Here is a 26,778-nt window from a genome sequence, read left to right as displayed (position 1 = left end):
TACGAAGCTTTAATAAAACGATATTGAGACTGCAAATACCATTAAGCAATATGTATTATTTCTATGTTGCTGAATTATTTTAAATGACATGAAATTTCATTATTGATATTCACTGCTTAATGGATACTATTCCTTTTAGGTAGCTATACTATTAGGTAGATTTCATTCTCTTCTAAATTAACAAATAAGTTATTTTAATATAATATATAATTAATATTAAATTATCATTTGCATGAAGTATCTCTAGTATTAACTAATATCAAATATAGAATGAAATAGCTTTGAATATCATTCCTAATATTTAGTGAGCATTACCAGGACACCTAATAAAATTTGATTCTTATACTAAGCAAAATGTATTAAACCATCCTGTGCATGGCCAGCACAATCACATAGAATGCAAACCCACTTCCATCCTGCCAGCACCCTAGCAAGACTCTTACCTATTTTAGAATATCCTATATCCTATTATTCCACTTCCAGCAACATACGTCTTCTATACCTACCAAACTGAGTTTCTTGACTCTACCGAATGAACCTTAAAACCTACAACTTCGAAGTCCTCTTACCCGTAAATTTATGATTATTCACAGCCCTCCTCCTATGAAATTCTTAAATTTTTATCAGTTTACTTAGTGCATCTAAGCAACTCATTAACAATACTGGTTCCAAAACTTGAATCCAGAAATTGCTAAATGTTCCCATTTCCTATTACGACTAAAATAGAATAACAAAGCATGCAAGGTAACTGCATCGACACAGGATAACCATACTTTCAGTCCCTCCATTTTCCGAACCTGAACAGTTTAGTTATAGAACACCAGGATGAGCTTCACACGCGAAATTTAGTGCTCATGCGCAGCAAAATCCTGAAACTAAACCTACGAGATTTCACCATCCAATAGCACTAATTCCAATAATGCTAAAGAAGAATATAATATCTAAATCTATAATTAATTCTGGAAGATCCCGCATTACATGTGTTACTATATTGTAGCAAACTGCGGAAAATGCAAAAATAAGTATCGCTTTAATTGGCTCCTGTGCATGTTCTTACTGATTTACCATAAATAGCGAGTGCTATTAATGCAAAATTTGATATTTCACGATCAAAAATCAATGCGTCAAATGTAACTATTCCTACAAAGCGTGTAAAACTTAAGCAGAATTATAAAGGTGTTCAAGTGATAATAACATAGTAAAATGCTAATCAGCCCAGGAGACCTTTCTACTTGAAAATTTTGACTAAGGAAAAGATTGAGTATTTTGTGCTGTAGTTGACTATGATGCTGGAAATGAAATAACTATTGAATATGCTAAAATGAGTTTAACTGTTTTACGTGATATAATAATGATAAAATTAGGCGCTGCTCGTGTCTGCTGGCTCAAAAAAGTCGAAAATTCAGCTTGTATTACTTTTATAGATTGGGGTGATAGTTTTGGAGAATATTAGATATATATTCAATAAAATAATAGTAGGTGATCTGTGCAGTAAAAATAGGGACTTTGGTGGCATATTTTAGTTTAGTAGAATGGATTGGTGGGTAGCATGACTATTATTTTTCAAGAAGGTAACTATGTGATGTTATTGCTATTTGTTATGTAGCAGCTGTAGTGTTCAAAGTAGAGACCGTATTGAAATTTGCAGTTAGTCTACATCAAATAGGGCTGTACTACAAATTGTAAATATTTATTATCAACGAGAACTAGCTTAGTGAAGATTCGCTAGAGTGGGTGTTGCATATTGTATTTTTATGAGGCAGTGCTCAGTTTCACAGATTGTGAAGATGGATCTGAAAGGTCTAATGATATTTAATTAAATTTATATTCAAACATTTAATATATAACTCTATATAGACACTTCTTTCTAATTTTGCTAAAAATAATATCGTCGACTGAATTCAATTATTGCGGCCGTGAATTATACTCGCTAATCACAAGTTCTGTGGATACTATTAATTAGTTAATGGTTAGCCGCAAAAAATTATAATAAAAAATGTTACTATCACCAAAGTACGTTACTAAGTGGCTCAACATTGTTGTCAGAGGTCGATATGCTATTAAATTTCTTCTGCTTCTTCTGCTTCTTCAAGTAAACAGCTAAACCGACGCTTACAACGCCGATTACGACCAATATTCCACCAACAATACCGGCTATCGTGCTGATAGGCATCCCACTCTAGTTCTCAGCACTTTTTACACATGTTTTATCCTGTAGCTCATATCCCTTATCACATCCATTGCAGGCACTGCTAGCCAAAAGATAGCCCGTCATGCAGCTGGAGCAAACGCTCCCCTAGCAGTTCTTGCAGTTGTGAAGATTTCCACACGTGCACTCGACAGTCTATCCAGCTGTACCACACTTGATAACTTGGCCGTTCTAGCAAAATTCCCCGTCTTTCGCCGCCAACTCGCAGTTGAATTCGCACTTTTCGTTCTTCTTTTAATAACCCACCGCACAGTTCGTGCAGGTTCCTGTGTTATCAATCTGATAGCCTTTCAAGCAGGTTTGGCATTTCATCGTGCCGTTCGGCATACAGGTGGCGCAGTTCTCTACTTAGCACTTAACGCAGTTATCACCAATCTTAACGTAATTCAGCGCGCAATTCGTGCATGTTTCTTTGCTATCAATCTGATAGCCCTCAACGCAGCTTTTGCACTTCATTGTATCACTAAGCTTACAGGTACTGCAGTTCACCGTGGTCCCGCAGAGGCACTGGGGGCCGTTCTCGCTGCAGGGTTCGCATTTCCCATCTTTGGGAATGAAATTATTTCTGCACTTTTCGCACGTTTTTGCGTCTGCCGAGCAGGTTTGGCAGTTGTCCACACCACACTTAACGCACTTATCACCAATCTTGACATAATTCAGCGCGCAGAGAGTGCAGGAACCATTCTTGTCAATTACGTAGCCAGGGAAGCACTCTCCGCATTTTGATGGCTAAATTGTTGAGCAAGTATCGCAGTTAACGACGGCACCGCAATCACACGGAATCCCATCTCCTTTGGCACACTGCTGACACTGTTTTTACTCATTTAAATACATATTATACACACATTTTGTACATTCCTCCTTCTTCTCAGAGCACTGAGCGCAGTTAGCGGTAGTACAAGGTTCGCATGTGAAATTGTCCTTAGAAACCTTCTTGAAGAATCCCTCGCTGCAGGTATCGCACGCACCTTCCTTAGTTGAGTCGAAACCGTGCATGCATGTTAGGCATGTCGTCTGCTTCTTAGTATCGCAGGTCCCGCAGTTCTTGGCAGTCCCGCATGTACAGGAGATATTCTAGGCACCATAGCAATATTCACACTTGCCCTCTTTTAAGAAACTCCCATTTTTACAGGTCAGGCATTTGTTTACATCCATGCAAGTTTCGCATTAGTTTCTGCAAAGGGTGCACTCCTTTCCATTTGTAATATTTTGCTCAAAATATTTAGGTTCGCACTTAGAGCAGGGTGGGCTTGCGGTTGTATCATAATGTTCCTTGCAAGTAGCGCACGCATTAGTATTATTAAGGTTACATGTCGTACAATTGAGGGAGTTGCCGCACGGGCAGATCTGAGTCGTTTCAGCCAAACACTTAGTGCAGGCATTTCCACTTAAAATAAAACCATCGTTACAGGCCGTGCACGTGGTCTTTGTGCCTGAGCACTCTCTGCAGGTATTATCACACTCAACACAGATATTTTCATCCTTAATAGCTATTGAAACGTATCCTGGGAGGCAGTCTTTGCATGGTGTTGAGCTATTTATATCGTACCCCTCTTGGCAGCTTGCACATTATTTCATGTTGGATGTATTGCAATCTAAACAGTGTTTCGAGGTACCGCATACGCAATCATTCTCTTAATCATCCTCACCTGGACAAATTTCGCATTCCCCAAGAGTGTCCTAGAAGCCATCTTTGCATCCATCACATGATTGCTCAGGACCAGTACATTACTCGCAATCTTTATGACATTTGCGACAATAGTTATCGTGAGACAGGTATTCTCCCATTTTGCAGCTCGTACAGTGGTGGACATTTGCGTTTAAACCTGCACAGGTCACGCATGTCTCTTTACACTTAGCGCACGGCATTTCTATTGAGTTCTATTCTTAAGCACGGTATGTGCAAAAATATCCTTCTCCACAATTACTGCTATCTTACTTACAGGTTCCTGGATCTACTTCCATTTTATAAAGATTTAATTTCATATATTCTATTAATTATGTTGTATTATTTGATAGCAGTTTCTAGTTTTTAACAATACTTAAATAATTTACATTATACTTATATTATCACAAAGTGAATTTAATTATAAATAAATATACAAAGCCTAATTATTTGTGAAATGCAAATTTCAAGTATATTATTATTAACACATTAATACAAAAGTTATTGTTAAAATTTTACTGGTTGTTTTTATAAGTTAATATTAATGTATTATGTAAGTATTCAAAAATGTCTAATTCGAATTATTATACTAAATATAAATTAAATATTGTTTATTGTAATATTACGAAGTTTACCCATAAGTCTTGATGTCTTGCAAGTAAATACGGTTGGCAAGGTCCTACTAACAAATTTAACACAAAAACAGATTCAGCATACGGATGCATATACCAGTTAATGATGCTACAAAATAATGTCCAACAGACTTCGCTCAAGTTAAATTTGCTTTCGCTTGCCTAATGCAAAATGATATCTTATTATCAAGCATTTATATAGATATAGATGTATTACTATATGAAACTTTTACTGTTCCGCAAGGTACCTGTCAATACTGCTTGGCCAGCTTATATTGTTATCAAACATATTTCATTTTTGCGATATTAATATACTCGGAACATATTTGTGAGTATATTTAATAATCCTAGAAATAAAATACTACTATGCGAATGACAATTGAATTAATTATTCGCAATACCCATATTTAAATATATTATACTATAATATTCTAAAATTACGTATAGCGCCACCTGATTATATTTTATATTCCTAGAAAACTCGTTTATCGCATTTTAACTATCACAATACTAACTTATTATCCCTTTAACTATATCTCTACATTCCCAATAATCAAATCCCCCATTCTGCAAATTACGAAATGACGACCTCTAAAATTGTAATATATCCGATCTGCTCAAACTTACACAAATTGGAACTATCACAGTGATTTGCTGTTATGATATTTTCGGTGCAATTCTCACTATATCTTTGTGGGTTATACTGGTTAAATCAAATTTAGTGCAAATGCCATGAAACAAGGAGAATGTCTGATATAATCATCTTGTATAGTTTGCAGTACAATTTAGGAATGGAAAATTGCATATTTTCAGATTGTAGAGATTTTGATGTGATATTAATTGTTACTTTTGAGACATACTTGATTGTCTTAAAAATATATTAAATTGGCAAGAATATTGAGTAAAGTAATATTATAATAACGTGTAATGATTAAGGTTAGTTGCAGGGTAATATCTTACTTTACGACAGCTGTGGATAATCTACATATGTTAAATCGTATTAATTATATTATATTAAGTTTCTATTTTAGTAGTTAATGTGATTTTGAATAGCTAGTTATCTATAGAAGGATCACCTTGCAGATTCAGATACCTATTAAGGTACGACTAATGATTCGCTCAACAAGACGTAGAACATGCACTGTTAATCAACTGATAAATTATTCCTCTTACCATTATACTATCATGATACAATCCTGTTATTTAGATAATATAGACTGCCGATGGAAGTATTATTTTAAGTCAACATTATCGTATACACAATGAAGTTTAGCTCTCCTAAAATAAATTGTTTCTATTTAGTTTTTATAAATCGTTTAGTAGTACGTCACCAACCAAGAAGAATAAAACTGTGTTTATGGGTTTCTGATAGAATGTCAGTATTTCATATTTGCGAATAAGAATAATGAAATTGCGATGTGTTTTTTGAAACCATAAATGATCTTTTACTCTATTTTGATGGTGACTTACTTCTGCAGGGTTATCACTAAATGTAAAATAATGATTCTCCTACATATGGTACTTGCCATGTACAGATCACTAGATGATGATTGGATATATATTAGTATAGATATCAGCATGCTAGGTACGGTTGGACTAATTGTAGACTTTGTGGTTTATATTTGTATCATCAAGATAAAGCAACTATCAATTTTAACTAATCATATTAAAAGCTCAACAATTAAATATCTAGCTAACTGATAATGATTCAACTAAAGTATTGGCAAAAAAAATAAATGATAATAAATGTATTGTATATATTTATTTTATTTTACCATATTTAATAATCTTTATCATACGTAGGTTACCGAAAAAGTATAATCAATAATTAGTTTGGTGCTTAATATCAGAAAACGTTGTTAATATTATTATTGCGGAGTATTTACACCAGTACAGAACCGCATTAACACATTTATTTGCATTCACTTTTCTGCTCGCAAGATCTAATTCTCGTTAAACCATGGAAGCTTAAACCAATTGGTCGGATTGGTGTCAATGAGTCTCCAGCAATACTTGGAATAATACTATAGTACGATATGCTTTCTTCAGTTCATATATAAAATACCAAATTTAAGTATATCTATATAAAAAAATTTACGGTAGTAAATATGACAAGGTAGAAGTAAAAGTTTAATATCGCTTCTATCTTGTCCAATGTACTACAAATCTGTTTATGATAATTTTGAATTAGATCATCCAAGTAAATACCATACACTTAGAAGTTAATTTTAACAAAAGTAACACTGTCTACGAAAATATAGAACATTAAAAACAACTTTGTTTCAAAAATGATTTTTGCTGGGGAATACACAAATAGTGAAAATAAATACATTGTTAACACTTACTGCCCAGCTAACGCTACAGAAGTAGTAGATTGTATTGCATGCGAAGGCGGTAAAATATCTTCTGGTCAAGGCTGTAATTGCGCAGTAGATGCACCAACATCAACTTGTGCATTATCTACTGCGGATAAATGTTCCAAATGCTTAGATGGAAATCTCTTAACTTCTGATCCAAAATTTTTAGTATCTGATGGAAATTGCGCTACCTGCTACTCTGCAGCAAAACAATATACCTCCTACAAAGAGGGTTTTGTTTTCAATATAAGTGCTAAAAATTGTTAAACATCAGGTTCTGAGTTAAAAGATTACTCAAAGTGTAATCTTTGGGTATTGCGACCTATCTGCCAAACATTTCAAGCCTTGCTCCACTAACTGCTCAATATGCATATCTGTTGAATTTTACGCCGCATGCAGAACAACTGATAACAATAATGTTCTAACTATCGATGGAAAATGCACTAAATAGTGTAATGATCTTACTTCTAATAAATATTTTCTTGATGATGTTGCCACGGATTGTGCGCCAGACACGACTTCGGAATGTACATGTAGCAGTTAATTGGGATGTGCAACTTTTAGTGCCGACAAAACTGGGTGTGTCACTTACCAAAAAACTTTTGCGATGGGTCCGAAAGAAAATGCACATACTACGCATAAGGTCATGTGCATTTTGCTGGCCAATGCATCAAACCTACTACCAGCGAATCTAGCAACAAACTAGGGGGCGGTACGATTGCCGGCATAGTTATCAGTGCTTTAGTGGTAGTTGGTGGATGGATGACTTACTATTTCATTAGGACGGTTAGGAAATGATATTTATTATTAATAGTTTTTTAGTTAAATTCAATACGGTTATAGTATATAAATATTCAATAAATATAAAAATGTTAAAATTAGAATTATAAAATTAAAAAAGTGAACATAACTATGTATTAAATATACTTATTTGCCATTTTAATTATAAAAATATTTTAGACATTCTAAAATATAGCTTATATTAAATAATATTTAGTAGCAATAAGTTACAGAGTTTTTAAATTAACCATTATTACTCGAAAATAATAGTATTTTTTGTTTTTATGATAATATAACATAAGTTATATATTACTTTAATGTATATATAGATAAACTAAAAATATACTAACAACTGTTTAACTTATATTGTGAAATCATTTTTTTTAAATGATAAATTCAGGAAAGTGTACAGTAACTAGTAATAAATGTTTAGCTAATACTTTTTGCCCATCCACGGACGAAACTGAGGCCGATTGCAAACCATGCACTTAGATTTCTACGTCAGGTGCGTATAGTTGTAATTGCATTGATAACACTGCTTCAAATGGATGTTAGTTGTGTGCAGATGAAAAATGTACTAAGTGTACCGAAGAATAATTTTTAGATAATAATGGAAAATGTGAATCGTGCTCTGTTGACTGTTAAACTTGCGAATCTACTGAAGATAAATGTACTTCTTGCAATAAAGGGAAGATATTGAATAAAAGTACCAATAAATGTGAAGATGCTTGTTAAACTAATTAATAATGTTCAGGTAAGGGTATAGGATACTGCGACTTATCTGTTAAGTATTGCAAGCCTTGTGCCCTGAACTGCTCACTGTGCATATCTTCTGAATTTTGCGCCACATGCGAACCAAGTAGTATGAATAATGTCTTAACTATCGAAGGGAAATGCACTAAATAGTGTAATGATCTTACTTAGGATAAATATTGTCTTGGTGGTGTTGCCACAGATTGTGCGCCCGACGCGACTTCGAAATGTGCATGTAGTAATTAATAGGGATGTGCTACCTGTAACAAAGAGAACTCTGGATGCGATTTATGTCTAGCTGGATATATCAAGGCTAGTGATGACAAATGCACAGACTGTGCTAAAGGCTATGAAAAATTTGGTGAACTATGTATATCTTAATCTATACTTCCTGGTGCCAACAAATTAAGTGGTGGTGCAATAACTGGTATAGTAATAGGTGGTTTGGCCGTAATAAGTGCTGCTGGTGGGGGATTAGCTTATTACATCATAAGGAAAGCAAAGAAGTGATGTAACAAATAAATTTAAAACCTAGTAAAATAAAAATTACTATATGTAGTTTTACTACTCCAGGTTTCTTCGTATCTGCTATTTTTCTTAAAATTTTATGATAAAAACATTTAGATTATTAAACAGTAGTTTGGAGCCCCATCCAACATGGTAATTCTGCAATATTTGGAAATCGAAATTTAAAAAAAACACATTGCTATAAAAATTATTACATGATCAAGTAGCCCGCACAAACCCGCGATCTCTTTAGAGATTGGTGGCGGGGTTGGTCGCCCAGCGCCGAATTTTTGGCCAAAATTACACGCCAATTTTAGTTAATTATCATCATCGCCCAAACCCAAAACCAATATATATATTATAAATATATCAAAAAATGGAAAGAATGTAACCAAAAAAATTGTATTATGAAATACATTTTTTTTACATATACAAAAATGGCATTCAATTACAACAGGATCCCTACAGAGAATATAAATGCTGTAAAGAGAAATCTTTAAATCCCATAATTATCAAATAGGAAATCAAATCAATATAAATTATAACTTCATCAACCTGAAATTCTTAATTAAAAAATAAATAGAATAGCAAAAGATGATTTATCAAATGATCAAGTTAAAATAGTAAAATAATAAAAAAAATAAATCAAATCGATTAAAGCACAATAACACGCCAATAATATTAATTTTGATAAACACAATGAACTCGAAAGATCATTCAAACATATGAATATTTTATAAAACGAAATAAATAACGCAAATCTAAAAATAATAAAGTAGTAAGCACCCAGTCTAAACCCCGGAAAGTAGTATAACCCATTTTCAAAATTGCAAAAGTTAAGTCAGAAAATCAACAAGACAAAAGAAATTATAGAAAGAGAAGAAATACATTTCAAACATTTAGAAAGACCAGAACAAAGAAGAGAATATAAAGGAAAGGTCACACAAAGCATAGAGAATATTATACAATAAATAAAGAAAATCAAAAGATACAAATATATCAAAATTATAAACGTCAAATAGAAGATACCAGTTTTTAAACTATAACAAATGAGCCTTAACCACAACTTGATTCTCAACAAGACAATACAATCGGTATAAAATAAGCTTGACGTTGATGTGTAGCCATAAAAGGATAAATATAAAAAGATTCTTAAAAACTTTTAAACATTATAAACAAAATTAAACGAAGTAGCTATGTATAGCTTATCTGAAGGTCGAACTAAGAGCTAAAGAAATAAAACAACGAATATATAGAACCAATTTCAAAAAGATGGATTATAATTAATTTGAAAGACCATACGATTACATAAATATATTAGACAATAAAGTGAAAACCAATATGCAAAAGATTAAAAACGAAACATATAGATTCGACAACCAATTCATTAAGTAAAGATGGTACACCGAAAAGGTTAGTTAACTAAGAGCTTAAAATATTAAATATGAATAAATGAAATCATAACGTAAAACAAGAATTCAAAAAGGATTAGAACCTAGAATGTTAAATAAACTTAATAATGAAATAGATAAGATATCAAAGTTACAAAGTATAGCAGAAATAGAAGAATTCAAAATTAATTATGATAAATATACTAACGAAAACGATACCATACTTGAGACCATAAGGAGGGATTTCAAATTGGATCAGATGGATTTAAAATACATTAACTCCTTTGAAGACTTTTAAAATAAATTTAACAGTAAGATTCACTTTGAAATCATAACGGATGCACCTTATATGGGTCTATATTACGGCAAGTCTAATTATTAAGACACATATGCGTTTGCAAATATTAGATATATTAAATAAAACGGTAACATCATTCCTATAGGATTCATAATTTAAAATTAGATGTCAAGTCTATTAGAATCAATATTTGAAGAAGTAATGGACAATGGAGAGAAGTATTTTAATAGAGATGTTAGCAGTACAGATGTAATGCTTTTTTAAAATATTGGTGTCATAAACGTATAGGTCATTTCTTCTGAATAAATAGTATAAAAAGTATGTAAAGAGAAGGATGAGTTTTATGTATCAGAAGTAGATTCTTAATATGATGAAGGTTATTAAATAGGATTGATATGTAGAAATGTAGGTCATCGGTATTAAGGAAACGCAACACTAGAGTAAAAATTTAAAGGGTCTATATTCTTTGTCAAAAATAATGACCACAACTGTCTATATGCGGCCATCATTGCAGAATTCATCAAGAAATCAAAAACAGTTGATAAGAAACATATCTTTTAGTTAGGAGCGAGACCATATACAATGGCCACAATAGCATTTGATGCAGGTAAGGCTTTACAAACGTATTTAGATAAGCCCTTAGACAAAACTAAAGCTAGAAACTAATACTTATACTACTTTACGCATATGCGTATAAATGAAATCAACAAACATGCAGAGGAGTTAGCAGATATAGAGATACTAATAAGAGCAGAATGATATTTGAATATAAAGATAAGAGTAGCAGAAGTTAATAAAGTAAATGACTTGTATCCAAATTCAGAAATGGAGCTTTTATTAGTTTTATGCAGTGGACATTACAATGTCATAATGGATTTTAAGCAATGCATAAATACAATAAACCCAATGCACAAGGAATATATTTATTGCTATCAACACCAAAACCTCTTCCATAAGAAGAACCAATGTTATGAATGTACACAAGCAGAAGAAGTGGCTACTAAGTATTATTGTACGTTTTGCAACTACAGTCATGTAAGATCAAAAGACAACAAAAGTTATTAATGTTAAAACTGTAAAATATAGCTCCATAACACACCCAATAGCAAATGCTTAGAACGACATTAAAAGAAATGCGAGAAGTTTTCACCATGCAGTCATTGTAATACGACACACAACTCATCACGCAAATGTAAAACGTAAATTGAATATGAAGGATAGTATTTCAAACAAGGAAACCTTTATGATGAATAGAAATCATTTCTAACTCAGGATATAGAAAGCCTATTCGAGAATCTAAATGAAGATGATGATAACTATTCAAAGTATTCAATGAAACACATCCCATTTTTAGTAATATGGATTATAAACATACACGATAAGGAAACAAACACATATGAAGAGATGGATCACTTTTATGGTAACGAACTTAGATTAAAAGAATCAGGCAACTGCATCACTTCAACAGACGATTTGCTAATCAAATTTATAAGGCACATGGAACTAATAGCTAAGAAATATAAGATAAAAGACTTCTATGCACACAATGCATCAGGATATGACAACTACTTATTATTAGCAGTTATAATGAAAGTAAAAGAGCAATTCGAATTCGAAACACTGATTACAAACAACAAGCTATTGAATTTGAAAATAAATGGAATGTCGTTTAAGGATTCGTTTAGACTCATAACTTCACCATTATCTAAACTAAATAAGGAATTGGCCCTTGGACTTGAAGTTCGAAAACAACTATAGTCATACACGTTTTTAACAAAAGATATATTTGATTTGTATATTTAAAACGGAGGGAGTCTTAAATCAATAAGTGAATTAGTAAAAGAAGGCATTCTATAACAGAAACACTTTGATAAGTTAAGCTTGGATGAGTTCAATTAATATGCTAACGACTATGATCACTTAGACTTCATTGATTAGTATATTAATTATTGTATTCAAGATAGCTCATTTTAAGCAAAGCTCTAGTGAAATGGGTAGAGGTATCACTAAAGGAATAGAGTGTCAACATCCTCAACTATTTAACAGCACCATCAATGCCAATGAACCTATTCACACACCACTGCAATATAAAAATATAAATAGGTTATTAAGATCTAAAACATAGCAAATCGAAATGCGAGTATCGCTTAGCACATCTAACTTTGAATGACAGTGGAATGATAAATAAACTTTTAGGAACCAACTTTACCAAGATAACAAATATACTATACAATCAAAGGTTCTTAGATACAAGATACAATATTGACATAGTATTCCATGATGAAACGGAGGGAGTAACTAAGATGTATGGATTAGAATTGGATGGAGTGTTCTATCATGGGTTAAAGGAATTAAAGCAAACATATAAGTATTATAAAGTAATGCAAGAAAGGAAGAGACAGCATCAAACGAAAGGATTACACTTAAAAGATAAAATAAATGAAGACTCATTTGAAGACATCTTTCATGTAACAGACGTTGAGTTTATTAAATTTGAATAGGACACCGATATCAAGATAGAGATGCCTCCATAATACAACATAAGCAATAGATTGATATTAGCAGGAGTAAGAACTGAATGCTACACTCATTGTAGAGAAATCGATATACCAAACGAAAAGCTGTACGGAATTGGCTTCACATCGCTTTACCCTTCAGGCATGGTATTTGGAAACTTACCTTTAAGAGATTTAATTGTTGGAACACATGCAGGAAGCTAAACCTATACTAAAAGTATTGATTCAAAAGATATAGCAAAGCATAAGTTTAAACTTCATTAGGCCTATATTGATAACTTAATTGAATACATTAAGAGCATACCAAGGAAGATTACAGCAGAAGAAAGGCGTCAATACTATTTAGCTAGATGCGATAAGAAGTATAGAGTAATTTAAATCAAATATTAGATGTTACCACCAAGGAATTTAAAGTTCCCAGTGTTATGATGTCATATTTGGAACAAGTTATTGTTTACCTTATGTAGAACATGTGCAGAATAGCAATGTTTGAATGTTAACAATCATGATAAATGTAAGCACAACCTCGAATAAAGATATCTTTATGGGTTTTGGCATGAGATTGAATTGATAAATGCTTTATACGAAGGTTATACGTTCAGGGAGATATGCAAGATACATACGTACTAAATAACAAGTTTTAATGATAAGAAATATGAAGGAAACACTTACATTAATTCATAGTTGTTCAACAAGATATTGCACTCAGATCAAGATGGTTATAAAGATGAAGCTGTACTAAAGCAATTAGCAAATGATTGTAAGTTTGATTATAAGTATGATAATGGCATAGCATATATAAAACAGAAAGGATAGTAGGATTATAGATCAATAAAGTTAAACCCTGGAGGTAAATCGTTCTATAAGCTGTTATTAAATGCAATATATAGTAAAACAGGTCAAAACGTGGTAAGACCCACAACATAATTTCATTAATGAGAGTTAATATTTGAACAGTGCGATAAGGAGCTACACAATGATTGCACAGTTTAACTGGTGGGATAAAATATATTTAAGAATACATTTAATTATGAAGAACAGTTGCAACAAACATAAAGATCTTAATCAAACGTATCATTCGCAGGAGCGATAATATCCGTATAAAGAACACTGTTATACACATTAATGAGATATATAAACGATGAATTGAAAGAATTGGTTTTATATGGAGATACAGATTCAATCTATTGTATACTGGATAGAGGAATGTATCCAAACTTGATATCTGTCACATTCAAGAATACGTACTCTTGCTAATACGAATAGAAGCTGGACCCAGAGTTATGGGTATGTCTAGGGGAATAAGTATATGCGTATACAGACGGAATCAAATACGCTCATACATCAAAGGGTATCACAGTTGACAAGTAAGGAATCATGACATTGGAAGATCAATCATAAAAGCATTTATTTGAAGTATACATGAACGTGTTATTTGATAAGATCAATATAGATAAAAATAGTAATGCATAATACCCAACGATCAGATGGTATAAGTAAAAGTAAAGCAAGAAATAAACTTCATAAGAGATTAGAAGGATTGTAGCATATATACAAACACAACATATAAATCGATCAAAATGGACTCATAGAAACGATGTATTGATTTTAATTCAACACCGAATGAAATAGCTACATTATCATTTGGCTATGTAAAAGAATGATTGATATTTCCAGAGTTATATTTATTTAATATAGTAAAATGGGAAAGTTAACTTTTGGTTAAGTAATATAAAAAATAATATATAATTCTATAACGATGAGCATAAGATCTTGAGAGCAGATTTAAAATATATAGCAGATATCGTGGCGAGAGATAACTTAAACGCATAAGATTTATTAGTATTAATGAAAGAATATATGATTCATCGGAAGAGATCAACACTAGGGCGTTTAGTACTAAAACTATTCTGTTATGAGAAATTATCCAAGTATTTTTTTTGTATTAATAAAATTGAATGGCATCGAATTCAATTGATACAAAAAATAAATAAAATAATTCAGTTAATTCAGATAACAAAAATATAAAAATAAGGAAATTAAAGAAGAATTATGAATGTATAGATGAAATATAACATAATAAAGAGAAATATAACCATACGTATAAAAATAAGAAATATTAATTAAGTAATATATGTAATTAAAAGAAACATAATCAAAAATGTTTGAGATAAGAATGAAAATAAATAGGTAATTTAATAATCAAAAATCCAAAGTATTGATACACTAACAGAATTATAAAATAGTTAAAATAATTTAAATATTAATTCTTTAAAAATTTGAAAGTTAATAACAACTCAAAAAAGAGCAAATCGTTGAAAAACCAATGTTAGAATCAGTTACAGATTCACATTAACAAATAAAGGAACAGCCCGATTTAATAAACTTCATTGACCACATGTTAAATGTTATAAGCAAGATTTAAGTGACTTACGAAAAATCAATTTTTTTAATTATTAAAATGAATATTGCAGATTAAATTAACAAAAGAACAGACATCGCAACAGCCGGAAGACATCTAGTTATTAATACATTAGGTCTAAAAGATCAAACTAAAGATAAATTAGGAAAGGTATTATACATGACAAACAGATTTACAAAATATTTACCATAACCAGAAACATTGCAAGAGACTAAAAAAGTATAACCATAATAACCATAAAAACCCGCAAAAAACATATCTCGTTCCTGCACAAAAGCATGAAATACGTTTTTGCGCAGTCAAAAAGCCTTAACTGAGCTGTTTCAACATTTACATGATTTTTTGACCGTTTGAGAGTTGGTTGACAGCAAATACGCAGAACTACTAATGTGGAACGCACGATTGCAGTATTCACATGATATTGTCATGCAAAATCTAGTTTAGGGTAGGGTAGAAACTCTTGAGGAATCGGTGAGAATGTTGCTTCAATTGTGTAGCTTGAGATTTAGTATGGAGGCTGAAAATTGTATTTTGCAGGGTTTAATTTGAAAAATTGTTGTAACAGCCCTAAAAGGGTTCATGAGTCGTTAAATGTTAAATGGTCTTGTAGTAAAAATATTACTTGGGACTGAGTGGTAAAATTCTGAGGTTTAAAATTCTGATAAAATAGTAAATAAATGCGATTATTAGGTGTAAAAGGGAATAAGATATCCTTATATTCAGTTTTACCATTTCATAGTGGTTAAAATGGTTCTAGCCAACTTATTCACGCGATGTTAGGTTTAGAGTATTTTTAGGGCTTTAAATCAGTAAGTTTTTACTGCAGTGTAGCCATTTGCCTCTAAATATTTTACTTTTATAAAATCCATACCGTAGCGAAAACTAAGCACTTTGTAACAACATTATACAGATATTCTAATTATTAATTTGTATTTATGTAGATTTATATAATTTTATTTTTATTTTATTCTCATCACGCAACATATTTCGTATATAATTTATCTACTCTTTAATGGTAAACGACAAGTTTTTGTAATGTTAGTTATGTTAAATGCTTCGGTTGGTGGATACATAGTACTTTCGTTGGATCTTCATTCCTTACGATTAACTATTAAGATGTGTACCAATAGTCATAATTTTGGTAAAATACTTGATATTTACCATTGATTTTTAAACTATCCGTTCCAAAATAGGCTATATCTTATCAGTTAATTGCATTTATTATCCACTCTTTAATAGCTCCACCCGAAGGAGTTACAGTTTATTCTTCTGTGGAACCCTTTGTGTGACTGGATGATACTGTAATTCCATTTTAGACTATATATTAGCACTGAAAATATTTTAAAATATTATTCTTTGATACCTGGTATACTATATACCAATATGTTGTATGACGAGATTATTATTAAATTTTGATGAAAATTAGTAGGAGCCATATACCACCATCAAGTGATGATAATATTTACTGCATCTTCTAGCTATATTAGTCTATGGGATGCGCATGTAACCGCTTGGGATAATCCTCCATCTTGCTAACACGTTTTCAGTCTATATCTAACTCAAAGCAGAATAATTGCTGATATTCTAATACCAATTACGCACTACACATGATAGTTTAGGACTAATTTAATTCATACTGGGGTATTAAACGAATATGAAATAATAAGTATATAAAATTAGCATATAGCTTCCATTCTGTCATTACTAGTCCACCACCATCTCTAATATGTGCATTCTTTCATCAATTGGAAGAAGCTAGCAAACTTATAGAGCCGCTACTGCGATTATTTGCACCAACATAATAATATTTTTGCTGCATCCACTTCTTCCACACAAGAATCCCACCACACCCATCCAAAAATATGCTATTTCACTGAGACCACATATTAACGAAGTTCCATAACTATCCTATATTTGTCGCACCAGCTGTATGGCCTACCTAAACAGATATAAATATAGCCATACCGACAAAATGAATAGATTGGTGCGCAATTCGCTGAAAAGTGATACAATACTGACTGTACTGCGCTATATGCAAGAGTATCTCGAACAAGCGATAGTTGCAGGATTATCAGAATTTGTGTTTTTGGACATTAAAATTTGGTTCCATTGGTGTCATTTTGGTTGATGTTGGTTCTGACAGCTTTGAGTACAACGAGGGCAGAGTTTGGCCGCTGGTATTTCGTCTGCGTACGTTTCAATGATTTCACTTCAGGTTTTTGACATGATACCGCAGGGTGGAGGTTTTGCAGGTGTTATGTATATGATACTGATTGGGCGTTTTGATAATTTTCCTGGTTATCAGCTTTGCTTCAGTCAGTGCGACCAGACCTCGGAACGCGGTAAGAAATTGCGCATGACTCTGCAAATGTAGTTAATGGGATATGCTTTAGGTGGCAATAACATCGATAAGGCATCGCCGAATCTGTTTTTAGGTGTACATGGGTTAAGTATCTTCAAGGGCAGGTAAAGTCGCGGTGAAGGGCGTTACGTGAAAATGGGAACCGGGAGTTGAGCAGTTGTGTTTTTTGTTATCAGTGTTGAAATGGTGTTTTGTGTGGAGTATTTTTGTGGGCATACGGTGAACTGGGAAGTTTTTCTTGGAATGTTTTCTAGCGTTTTAGGCTTGGCAGGTTAGCTTTTATTTTTTGTGAGCTAGATGCCCCCGCAAGGTGATAACTTGTGATGGAAATATTCGCATTCAACCATCTTTTGCGAATGATGGTTATTGTTAGAACCAAGAAAGTTGTCATATAGCCTAAGGGCCTTAAGGATCGTTCATACCTATTTTTGCAGTATTTGCATGTTTTGTTCTTCGAAATTTATACTCTATACTATGAATAAGTAAAATGTCACTGGATATCGTGAGCTAAATCATTACAGGCAACACGATAAAGCTTGACTGCTATACTAAGTACGCACCAGCTGTATAAATTTTTTACTATTATACTTTACCTCCCTGTATACAGTACTCTACTATGTCATACTAGTGTCTAGTAGATATGGACAATATCCTAGTATTAAGAATTTTAGAAAACACTTCTATTCTAAAAATGCTATTATTTTACATATAGTATCCAATATATAGTTTTAAAATAAATGGCGAGACAAGCTGCGAATAAAGCGGGTTAGTCAGATGACGCTGTTGCTTGCAAAAATAAGAGCCTGTCTTTATTCAAACTGGTGTAATGCTGAATTATCAGTATTTCTGGTTGCACCGACTCAACTTTAAGATGGAATAGAGTTTGTATATATCTGCGATTGAGAGTTTATATTTACTGTTGTTAGATAGAATATAATGTTAATTTAGAATAGCTTGTTCATTGTATTTAACAAGATATAATAAAAAGATTCTTCTAAATTTATTAACGAAATTTTAGTTATGTAAATCTATATCCAGTTAAGGATGATATTTATTTAATTATATAATTAAGAAATATTATTAAATTTATGGTAGAGTAAGTGTGATTACAGCGATGCTATGTTTATTTAAAGATTAAATAAAAATTTAAAATCTATTTGAGAGAAATGTACAACAATGTTTTAACTTTAAAACTAGTTTTATTAACACGCCTAAGCTGATAATGTTCACAATATAGTAAACAATTTTCTACTTAACATCCCCTGCTATGAATCAATTTCTTGTGCCTTTTGAGGGGAAGTCTCCCATCTGCAGCGGGACCATTCACAAATTGCATGGTCACAGGTAAACAATTATAATCTAATTAATTTTAGTACCGGTAGGGCCAACCATGTTACACATCTATAAACGCTACCAATAAAATATCTCATTCCTGTATGCCAGCAGACCCTTCAACAGACACCGATGTCTTCTTTTTCTGCCTCATAAACCAGAATACCCCGCCACCTATCGCACCAGCAACAATCAAAACTGCAATTACAATGCCGGCAATAGCTCCACCGGAAAGGTTATTTTTAGACTTATTACCAGAGATAAAGCAGAACGCACCAACGACTTCAGCTCCATCAGCGCACCCAGTGCAGACATCTCCCGCAAGCTTGTATCCTGGCATGCAAGACTAGCATTTTTTGCTATCAGTCCCGTTGCATTTGAGGCAGTTCACCGCACTTTCGCATTTGCATGCAACTGTCTAACTATCACTCCCACACGCCACTATTTAATCCCCTACGCAGACCATGCCATCAGTAACAGCATCCGTACAGTCTTTTTCGCATATTTGGTTTATGCTCATCGTATACCCAGTAGTACAAGTATCGCACCTTTCCCCGTCACCTGAGCAGCTCTTGCAGACGTCACCGCATTTGGAGCACAAGTTTTAGCTCATGAAAAAGCCTTCCGAGCACTCGTCACAAGAGCCTTCATCCGACTTCTTGTACCCAGTGAGGCAATTTTCGCATTTTTTCGTGTCCGCGGTCTCACAGGTTGCGCAGTTTACGGCTTCATTGCACTCGCACTGTTCGATGGTGTTATCGACGCAGGTCGTACAAGCACCATCCTTCAGGAAAAAGTTGCGCTTGCACAACCGGCAGACTGCTTTATTCCCGTCGCAATTGGCGCAGTTATCGCCGCAATTAGCGCAGGAAGTTCCTTCCAAAATGAAGCCTGGAATGCAGCTTTTGCACTCGTTAAGCATATTCTCGCAGGTAGCGCAGTTATTGGTACAGGTTTTGCAGATCGTTTGACAAATTTCAGAAGGAGCGCATTCGGAATCTGTTGAGCAGTTTTTGACGCATTTGTCGCCTGCCACGGAAATCTGGTTGTGCAGGCGGTGCAGACGTCCTTTCCGGCTTGGCAGGTCATGCAGTTCAAGTCTGTGCACTTCTCGCACTTGTTAGCATCAACGACGAAGCCAGAATCGCAAGCACTGCAGATGGTGCCAGACGAGCAGGTCATGCAGTTAGCTGAGCAGTCTTAGTATATTTTCGGGTTCGTTGACGTGTCCTCGAAAAATTTTTGCGTGCAGGTATATCAGGGCATTCCAGCATCTGGGTTGTAGTTTCCGTTGCAGGCTGCGCATCTCGTTGTATCCGATGCGCAGTTAACGGCGTTCGTGCAGACGCAGACCGCTATTTGAGTAAATTCAGAATTTAGTAATGCGAGCACGTGAAACTGGTCAAAATGTTGCAATTGGTGCAGGTCAGGCATTTGGGCGCCATAAAGCACTCTTCTCACCTATCTAGTGCTCAATTTCTTGTAGCACATGACTTGCGGTTCTGAAACATATGGTGCCGCACGTGCAGTGAAGATTGGTGGGATTTGTGTGCACGGAACGCGTGTATATATGGGAGTCCGGTTATAGCAGAAGAAACCGTAAAAATTCACCTTGCATTCTTTACCTTAACGATAGCACAAAAGTTCCCACGTGCAAACCACCATATGAATAAATTTGATACTAACTGTTTAGAAGGCAAAATGCACAATCTAGAATAGTCCAGTTGCAGGTGTTAGATAAAATTTGGTTTGTAAGGCAGGTAGAGTACAGTTTGCGACAAGTAAATTAGAGCAGGGTTTCAGAATCTGGTTGGTAGCCTAAGTTTTTGGGATCCTTGGGATGCAGAGGTGGTACTGGGGCTAGAATTATTTGGAGTATCTGCTGCATTATTGACCCAGTCATCTGTGGTAGGCAAGTAAAGTGGAGTGGAAGACGATCATTAGGTGCTGCGGCAGAACTCACTGCTGAAGAAGTTCTTCGCTTTACTGCATTTCAGGCTGTAACTCCCATTTATAAATATGAAGTTGGGGCGCATGTCTGACAGGGTTTCCAGAATATCTGTGCAAGCTGAAAAGATTAGTGAATTACAGTTGGTGCTGTTGTGGTGGAGTAGGTTCTGAATATGGTCAGTAAGTGATAATTTAGACAGGTGTATGCTATTGAAGTAGGAGCTGTGTTCACATCTATAGGCGACTACGCAGCAATTCACGTGTTTCTCGTCATTTTAAAGAGTATTTGGATTAAATATATGAATGATAAGGCTTTCATTGTAAGGGTAAGTAATTGAATGAATGGTAAAAGGAGTTATACATAGGGGGAATATTAGAATTCTACTGGTTTTTGTAATCTTGAAAAATAAATTTCTATAGGGGTTACCATGCAGAATATAAAATATTTATTATTAGTACTACTATGGAAATTAATGGTAATATAAATTTTGTTATTTATCAAGTAATTCTGTGTGGATTTGATTAATATAATTATAACAGAAGTCAATTTGATTAATTAAGACAATAATTAGTAATGTTTGTTTACTATTTCTAATTTGGCTTAGAGTAGATATTTTCAGGTAAAGCAGATTTATGTATTATTAGTATGTAGGAATTTTAATATTATATAATTAGTAAATTTACATTATATTCTTACTGTTATAAACATATATTAATTATTTGGTATTAACTATTGCAATTCCTATTACAGTATAAATGGTTTCAGTGATTTCTCTATCTCGCTAGAACACACTTTAACAGAAAATTTTATGTTTAACTATGCCTCAGATAGTTAAATCACGAGAATATATAAAAATAATACGTTTATGGCAGAGAAGATTAAGTAACAATAAAACCTAAGAAATTTAGGTAAAATTATAATTTTGGATAAAATTAAGCTATAAGAAGTATCAAAATGCTTCCTAAATTATCATTAGAGAAAAATATTTGAGTATCTAATAAAAAAAGTCAATTTGCTTAAATACTAAATAACCATCACCAAATTCTACATATAGATATTCCAAAGTCCAAAACAAATTAGTATACATGACATCATTTATAAGTATACTTGGCGTTTTATCTTCTTATTAGTTTCAAACTAATATTTCTGCTTTAGAAATGCTAGCCTACAATTATAGTATTAACTAAGTAAATCAAGTTCCATCGTCGAGGAATCCTGACTATAAAAATGCATAGCATGAATATTAAGCTAAGCAGAATTTACTAAATTACTGTATCTTGATAGGAATCGTAACATGTGATGAGACAATTTTTAGCTTGGTATTAATTGGGCCAACTAATATTAATAATATACCAAAACCGTTATTTCAGTGTAGGATCTATCGATATTCTTTCCAAATATTCAAACCAGGCCTAACGCTCCTAATTAAGCAGAAAGTAGTATTTTATAATCTATTTATGTCCTGATAAGTATTAGCGCAAAACCCTCAAACTTATTGAATTTACAAAATTAATAATATTGGATAGTACTAACTTCTCAAATTTAAAATATAACATTAACACACCCAGTGCTTCATCAACAATAGAAACACATGTTCAGTCGTCCCCAAACAAAATCTAACTCAGTTCAGAAATATAATACTGATTTATCATCTATCCCTCCAGAATAGCTTAAATTTTAATGTCTACCTTACTACCCCGAAACTCTGATACCAAGTAAATTATCACTTAATGTTAGACTTCGGCATCTCAATCTCCTAATTAACCTTGGACTTTTTAATGTACCAAAAAATTACACCGGCTCCTCCCACAACGACCAGAACTGCGATGACAATGCCTGCAATTGTGCCACCAGAGAGGTTGGCGCCGGGAGTCTAGCTCTATAAGACGCAGAAAGTACCAACAGCAGTGTACACATCCATGCAGCTGTCGCACTGTTAATTTACAAATTTGTAGCCTGTCATACAGGATTCACATTTTTTATTATCCGAACTATCACATTTAAAGCAGTTTGCAGTATCTTCACATTTGCACGCAGTTATCTGATCATTTCCACCACAATCCACAGTCTTCTCGTCATTGCACGCCTTTCCATCCTCAAGTTCACCCGTGCAATTTTTCTCGCACGTCTAATTGATGCTCATGGTGTGCGAATCGATGCAGCTGGTGCATTTTTCGATGCTTTATGAGCACGTGGCGCACGTTTACTCACATTTCTTGCAGACCATTCCGACCATCAAATAGCCATCAACGCAGGTGGAGCACGTTTCATCGGATGCCTTTTTGTAGCTGGTGATGCAGTTTCCGCAGTTTCCTATATCAGAAGAATCGCAGGTAGCACAATTTACTGCATTCCCGCACTTGCACTTTTCGGTCGTGTTTCCATCACACGTAGTGCAGGCTCTATCTTTGACGAAAAAACCATCGTTGCAAATTTTACAATTATTTTTATCACCGTCGCAGTTCGCGCAGCCGTTTGGGCACGTGACGCATTTATCGCCTTCCAACATAAAGCCAGATTCACACGTCAAGCACTTGTCGACTGCGTCCTTGCACGTGGCGCAGTTGTTTATACAGTCTTTGCAGATCGTGTCGCAGATTTGGTTTATAGCGCAGGTACTGGTTCTCACTTGGCAGTGTTTTTCGCATTTGCCGTTTTACACCGAAAAGTTATTTTTGCAAGATGTACAGGTATTTTTTTTAGATGGGCAAATCTTGCAGTTTTCATCTGTGCAGGGTATGCATTATTTAATTTCTAGAGCAAATCCGTCCTCGCAGCCACCACATATGCCATTTTTGCTAAATTTCATATGCGGCAAACACTTTTTGCACTAGTTACCAGCGGTATTACAAGAAACACAAAATGACGCATTGCCACATATGCATTCTGACGTCAGATTTTCATCGCAAGGCTTTGCAATACCGTTGTCACAGTAATTTCCGTTTTGAATACCTACGCATTCCCTAGTGCATTGCCCTGTTAGTGTACTGATAAACCCACTAGGATTGCAGAACGTGCAAGTTGTGGTTGAATAACATACCAAGCAATTCGGAATGCAAGATATAGACATTTATGTAGCCGGATTACCGAAATCTTCCCCGACGGGCATACAGTCATCTTCTTTTTTACAGGATAACTCACAAATGCCGGTATTTGGGTTCTTTTCGTAGCCTTCGGAGCACGTAATGCAAGAATTGTTATCTGCACAGGTATCGCAGTTTGAAGGACAGTCGATACATTTATTATTTGATAAAAATGTATTACGCACGCATGTAGAGCACTGCTTGCCCGCACATTCTTGGCAGTTGTATATGGGTTTGCTGTCTTCGCAGTAACAACTTTAGCCATATACTATATCTTCAGAGCATGTTCCAGCTTCTATCATTTTCTGAAAATAGATATTCAAAATATTATATTAAACTTGATGTAAATGATGGTATGGATTTTAGTTTTTAAATAGCAATAATAGTAGATTAATTGTAGTAATATATAATTATTAAATCACAGATTGGATATACTTATATAAAAATAGATTATATTAATATAAATGGTTATATTTAAATACTTAATTATTACAGAAACTTCATAAATTAACCTATATCTATCTAATAAACACTTTCAGGTTAACAGAATTTTCATTTAATGAATTATCAGTTTATACATATGTAATATTGCTTTTGTAAAATATAATTTGGTGGTTCATTTTATAATTATTATACACATATGATAAGATACAAACAGATTATAGTTACTTCATTTATTATAATATATTTAGTGAATTATAAATAATGAACCAATTTGATATAGTGATTGAATAATTTCTGATGCTTGGTTATAGTATACTCTCATTAATAACAATACTTAATAGAATAGGTTAAAAGATGCAATTTGCTAACAATTTGTATTAATAGCTAAATTATATCCATTAAGAAAGCATAAATTACTGAATATATAAATTTCATACGTTATCGGAAGTTCAATATGTGTAGAATTTATTTCTAACTGATTTGAGTTAAACTTTGGATGTAACTTGATTATTCTAATTAGTTTTATACGCATTAAGTAGTTTTTGGTATTACATTGAATTTTCAGCATTAATTGTATTAATAAATAGTTGAGCACAAAATAGTTTAGTATAACAGACACAAACTAATTACATAATAGCTCTAAATTATCATATGATATTTCAAAATGTGCGTAATTAGTATTTAGTATATTTTATGATAATAATTAACAAATAGCGAAGTTTTAAGTAATAGCTGATACCCTACAACAACATAGTAAGAATTGTGAAAGAGCGAGATAAAAGTGTGCTGACCAATTTCAGTGTGATCAACCAATTGTTAACAATTTATTCTCACAAAACCAAAAGCTACCCTCACTTTTCAGTTTACACCTGCTCCATTTACTGCTACAGAAATTTATGTTTTTCATAATTAAAATTATTTTGTAAAGCTGTTTTTAATACTCAAAAAGTGCATTTCAAAGTGCCGTTATGCGATAGCTGGTCGTGAGCAATATGAACACGTATGAGATTGTGTTTCAACTGCCTACAACATGAAAAATAATTCAATGGTATCAAATTTTAAATTCAATACTGCGTTTTATCTATTTAACTCATTTTTCATATCAATGATGAAATTATAATATTTAGAAACGCGTGATATACGATAAAAGCTATGTAAATAAACTGAATAAGAGCTAAAATAATGTAGCAAAAATATAATTATTAAAATGAAAGTACGATAACTGAAACCTAATATTATAAGTTTAATAAAAGATAATAATAGCTTCCATAATACATATTGACTTGAATAATAAATAAAACTAGTATAAAATTGAAACCATAAAATAGTATGATGACATAAAATTAAATATTACTAATATTAGCCTCAATCGTAGCTCATTTGACTTATAGATGATGAAATATTAACAAAGAATATTACAAGATAGAGAAGTAAGTAATCATCTAAAAAGAGTAAGATAGCATTTATCAGTGTCCGGAAGCTTAATTATTTCATGATTCGCAACAGAATAATGAAATTGTTATATCTTTTGAAACCATAAATGATCTTTTACTCTATTTTGATGGTGACTTACTTCTGCAGGGTTATCGCTAAATGTAAAATAATGATTCCCCTACATATGGTACTTGCCATGTGCAGATCACTAGATGATGATTGGATATATATTAGTATAGATATCAGCATGCTAGGTACGGTTGGACTAATTGTAGACTTTGTGGTTTATATTTGTATCATCAAGATAAAGCAACTATCAATTTTAACTAATCATATCAAAAGCTCAACAATTAAATATCTAGCTAACCGATGCTAATTAAACTAAAGTATGGGTAAAAAGGTAATGCTAATAAATGTATTGTATATATTTATTTTATTTTACCATATTTAATAATCTTTATCATACGTAGGTTACCGAAAAAGTATAATCAATAATTAGTTTGGTGCTTAATATCAGAAAACGTTGTTAATATTATTATTGCGGAGTATTTATACCAGTACAGAACCGCATTAACACATTTATTTGCATTCACTTTTCTGCTCGCAAGTTATAATTATTTTTCAACCATGGAAGCTTAAAT

At 33.0% G+C, this 26,778-nt stretch overlaps 7 protein-coding genes and 1 pseudogene across 7 annotated transcripts; 4 read left to right on the top strand and 4 right to left on the bottom strand. All coding sequences in view use genetic code 6, as the record gives it.

Moving 5' to 3' along the window:
* Positions 1–388: 388 nt before the first annotated feature.
* On the bottom strand, positions 389–754 carry SS50377_21586 (uncharacterized protein; the record flags this gene model as incomplete). The annotated part of the gene is made up of 1 exon (XM_067905500.1): positions 389–754. The coding sequence occupies one exon, from the start codon at positions 752–754 to the stop codon at positions 389–391; it is 366 nt and encodes a 121-aa protein (XP_067766817.1).
* A 1,251-nt stretch (positions 755–2,005) lies between these two features.
* SS50377_21585 (Cysteine-rich membrane protein 1) lies at positions 2,006–4,174 on the bottom strand (the record flags this gene model as incomplete). Its single annotated transcript, XM_067905499.1, has 1 exon — positions 2,006–4,174. One exon carries the CDS (start codon positions 4,172–4,174, stop codon positions 2,006–2,008), a length of 2,169 nt encoding a protein of 722 aa, XP_067766816.1.
* Positions 4,175–6,795: 2,621 nt separating this feature from the next.
* Positions 6,796–7,245, top strand: SS50377_21584 (Cysteine-rich membrane protein 2; annotated as a pseudogene).
* A 786-nt stretch (positions 7,246–8,031) lies between these two features.
* Positions 8,032–8,907, top strand: SS50377_21583 (Cysteine-rich membrane protein 1; the record flags this gene model as incomplete). The annotated part of the gene is made up of 1 exon (XM_067905498.1): positions 8,032–8,907. One exon carries the CDS (start codon positions 8,032–8,034, stop codon positions 8,905–8,907), a length of 876 nt encoding a protein of 291 aa, XP_067766815.1.
* A 1,269-nt stretch (positions 8,908–10,176) lies between these two features.
* On the top strand, positions 10,177–11,352 carry SS50377_21582 (uncharacterized protein; the record flags this gene model as incomplete). Its single annotated transcript, XM_067905497.1, has 1 exon — positions 10,177–11,352. One exon carries the CDS (start codon positions 10,177–10,179, stop codon positions 11,350–11,352), a length of 1,176 nt encoding a protein of 391 aa, XP_067766814.1.
* A 66-nt stretch (positions 11,353–11,418) lies between these two features.
* Positions 11,419–12,582, top strand: SS50377_21581 (uncharacterized protein; the record flags this gene model as incomplete). The annotated part of the gene is made up of 1 exon (XM_067905496.1): positions 11,419–12,582. The coding sequence occupies one exon, from the start codon at positions 11,419–11,421 to the stop codon at positions 12,580–12,582; it is 1,164 nt and encodes a 387-aa protein (XP_067766813.1).
* A 6,737-nt stretch (positions 12,583–19,319) lies between these two features.
* On the bottom strand, positions 19,320–20,147 carry SS50377_21580 (Cysteine-rich membrane protein 2; the record flags this gene model as incomplete). Its single annotated transcript, XM_067905495.1, has 1 exon — positions 19,320–20,147. The coding sequence occupies one exon, from the start codon at positions 20,145–20,147 to the stop codon at positions 19,320–19,322; it is 828 nt and encodes a 275-aa protein (XP_067766812.1).
* Positions 20,148–22,899: 2,752 nt separating this feature from the next.
* Positions 22,900–24,561, bottom strand: SS50377_21579 (Cysteine-rich membrane protein 2; the record flags this gene model as incomplete). Its single annotated transcript, XM_067905494.1, has 1 exon — positions 22,900–24,561. One exon carries the CDS (start codon positions 24,559–24,561, stop codon positions 22,900–22,902), a length of 1,662 nt encoding a protein of 553 aa, XP_067766811.1.
* Between the last annotated feature and the right edge of the window lie 2,217 nt (positions 24,562–26,778).

The sequence above is a fragment of the Spironucleus salmonicida genome, chromosome 2 (assembly GCF_000497125.1).
Source record: "Spironucleus salmonicida strain ATCC 50377 chromosome 2, whole genome shotgun sequence".
Lineage (NCBI taxonomy): Eukaryota > Fornicata > Diplomonadida > Hexamitidae > Spironucleus > Spironucleus salmonicida.
This window is presented reverse-complemented; position numbering and strand designations above follow the sequence as displayed.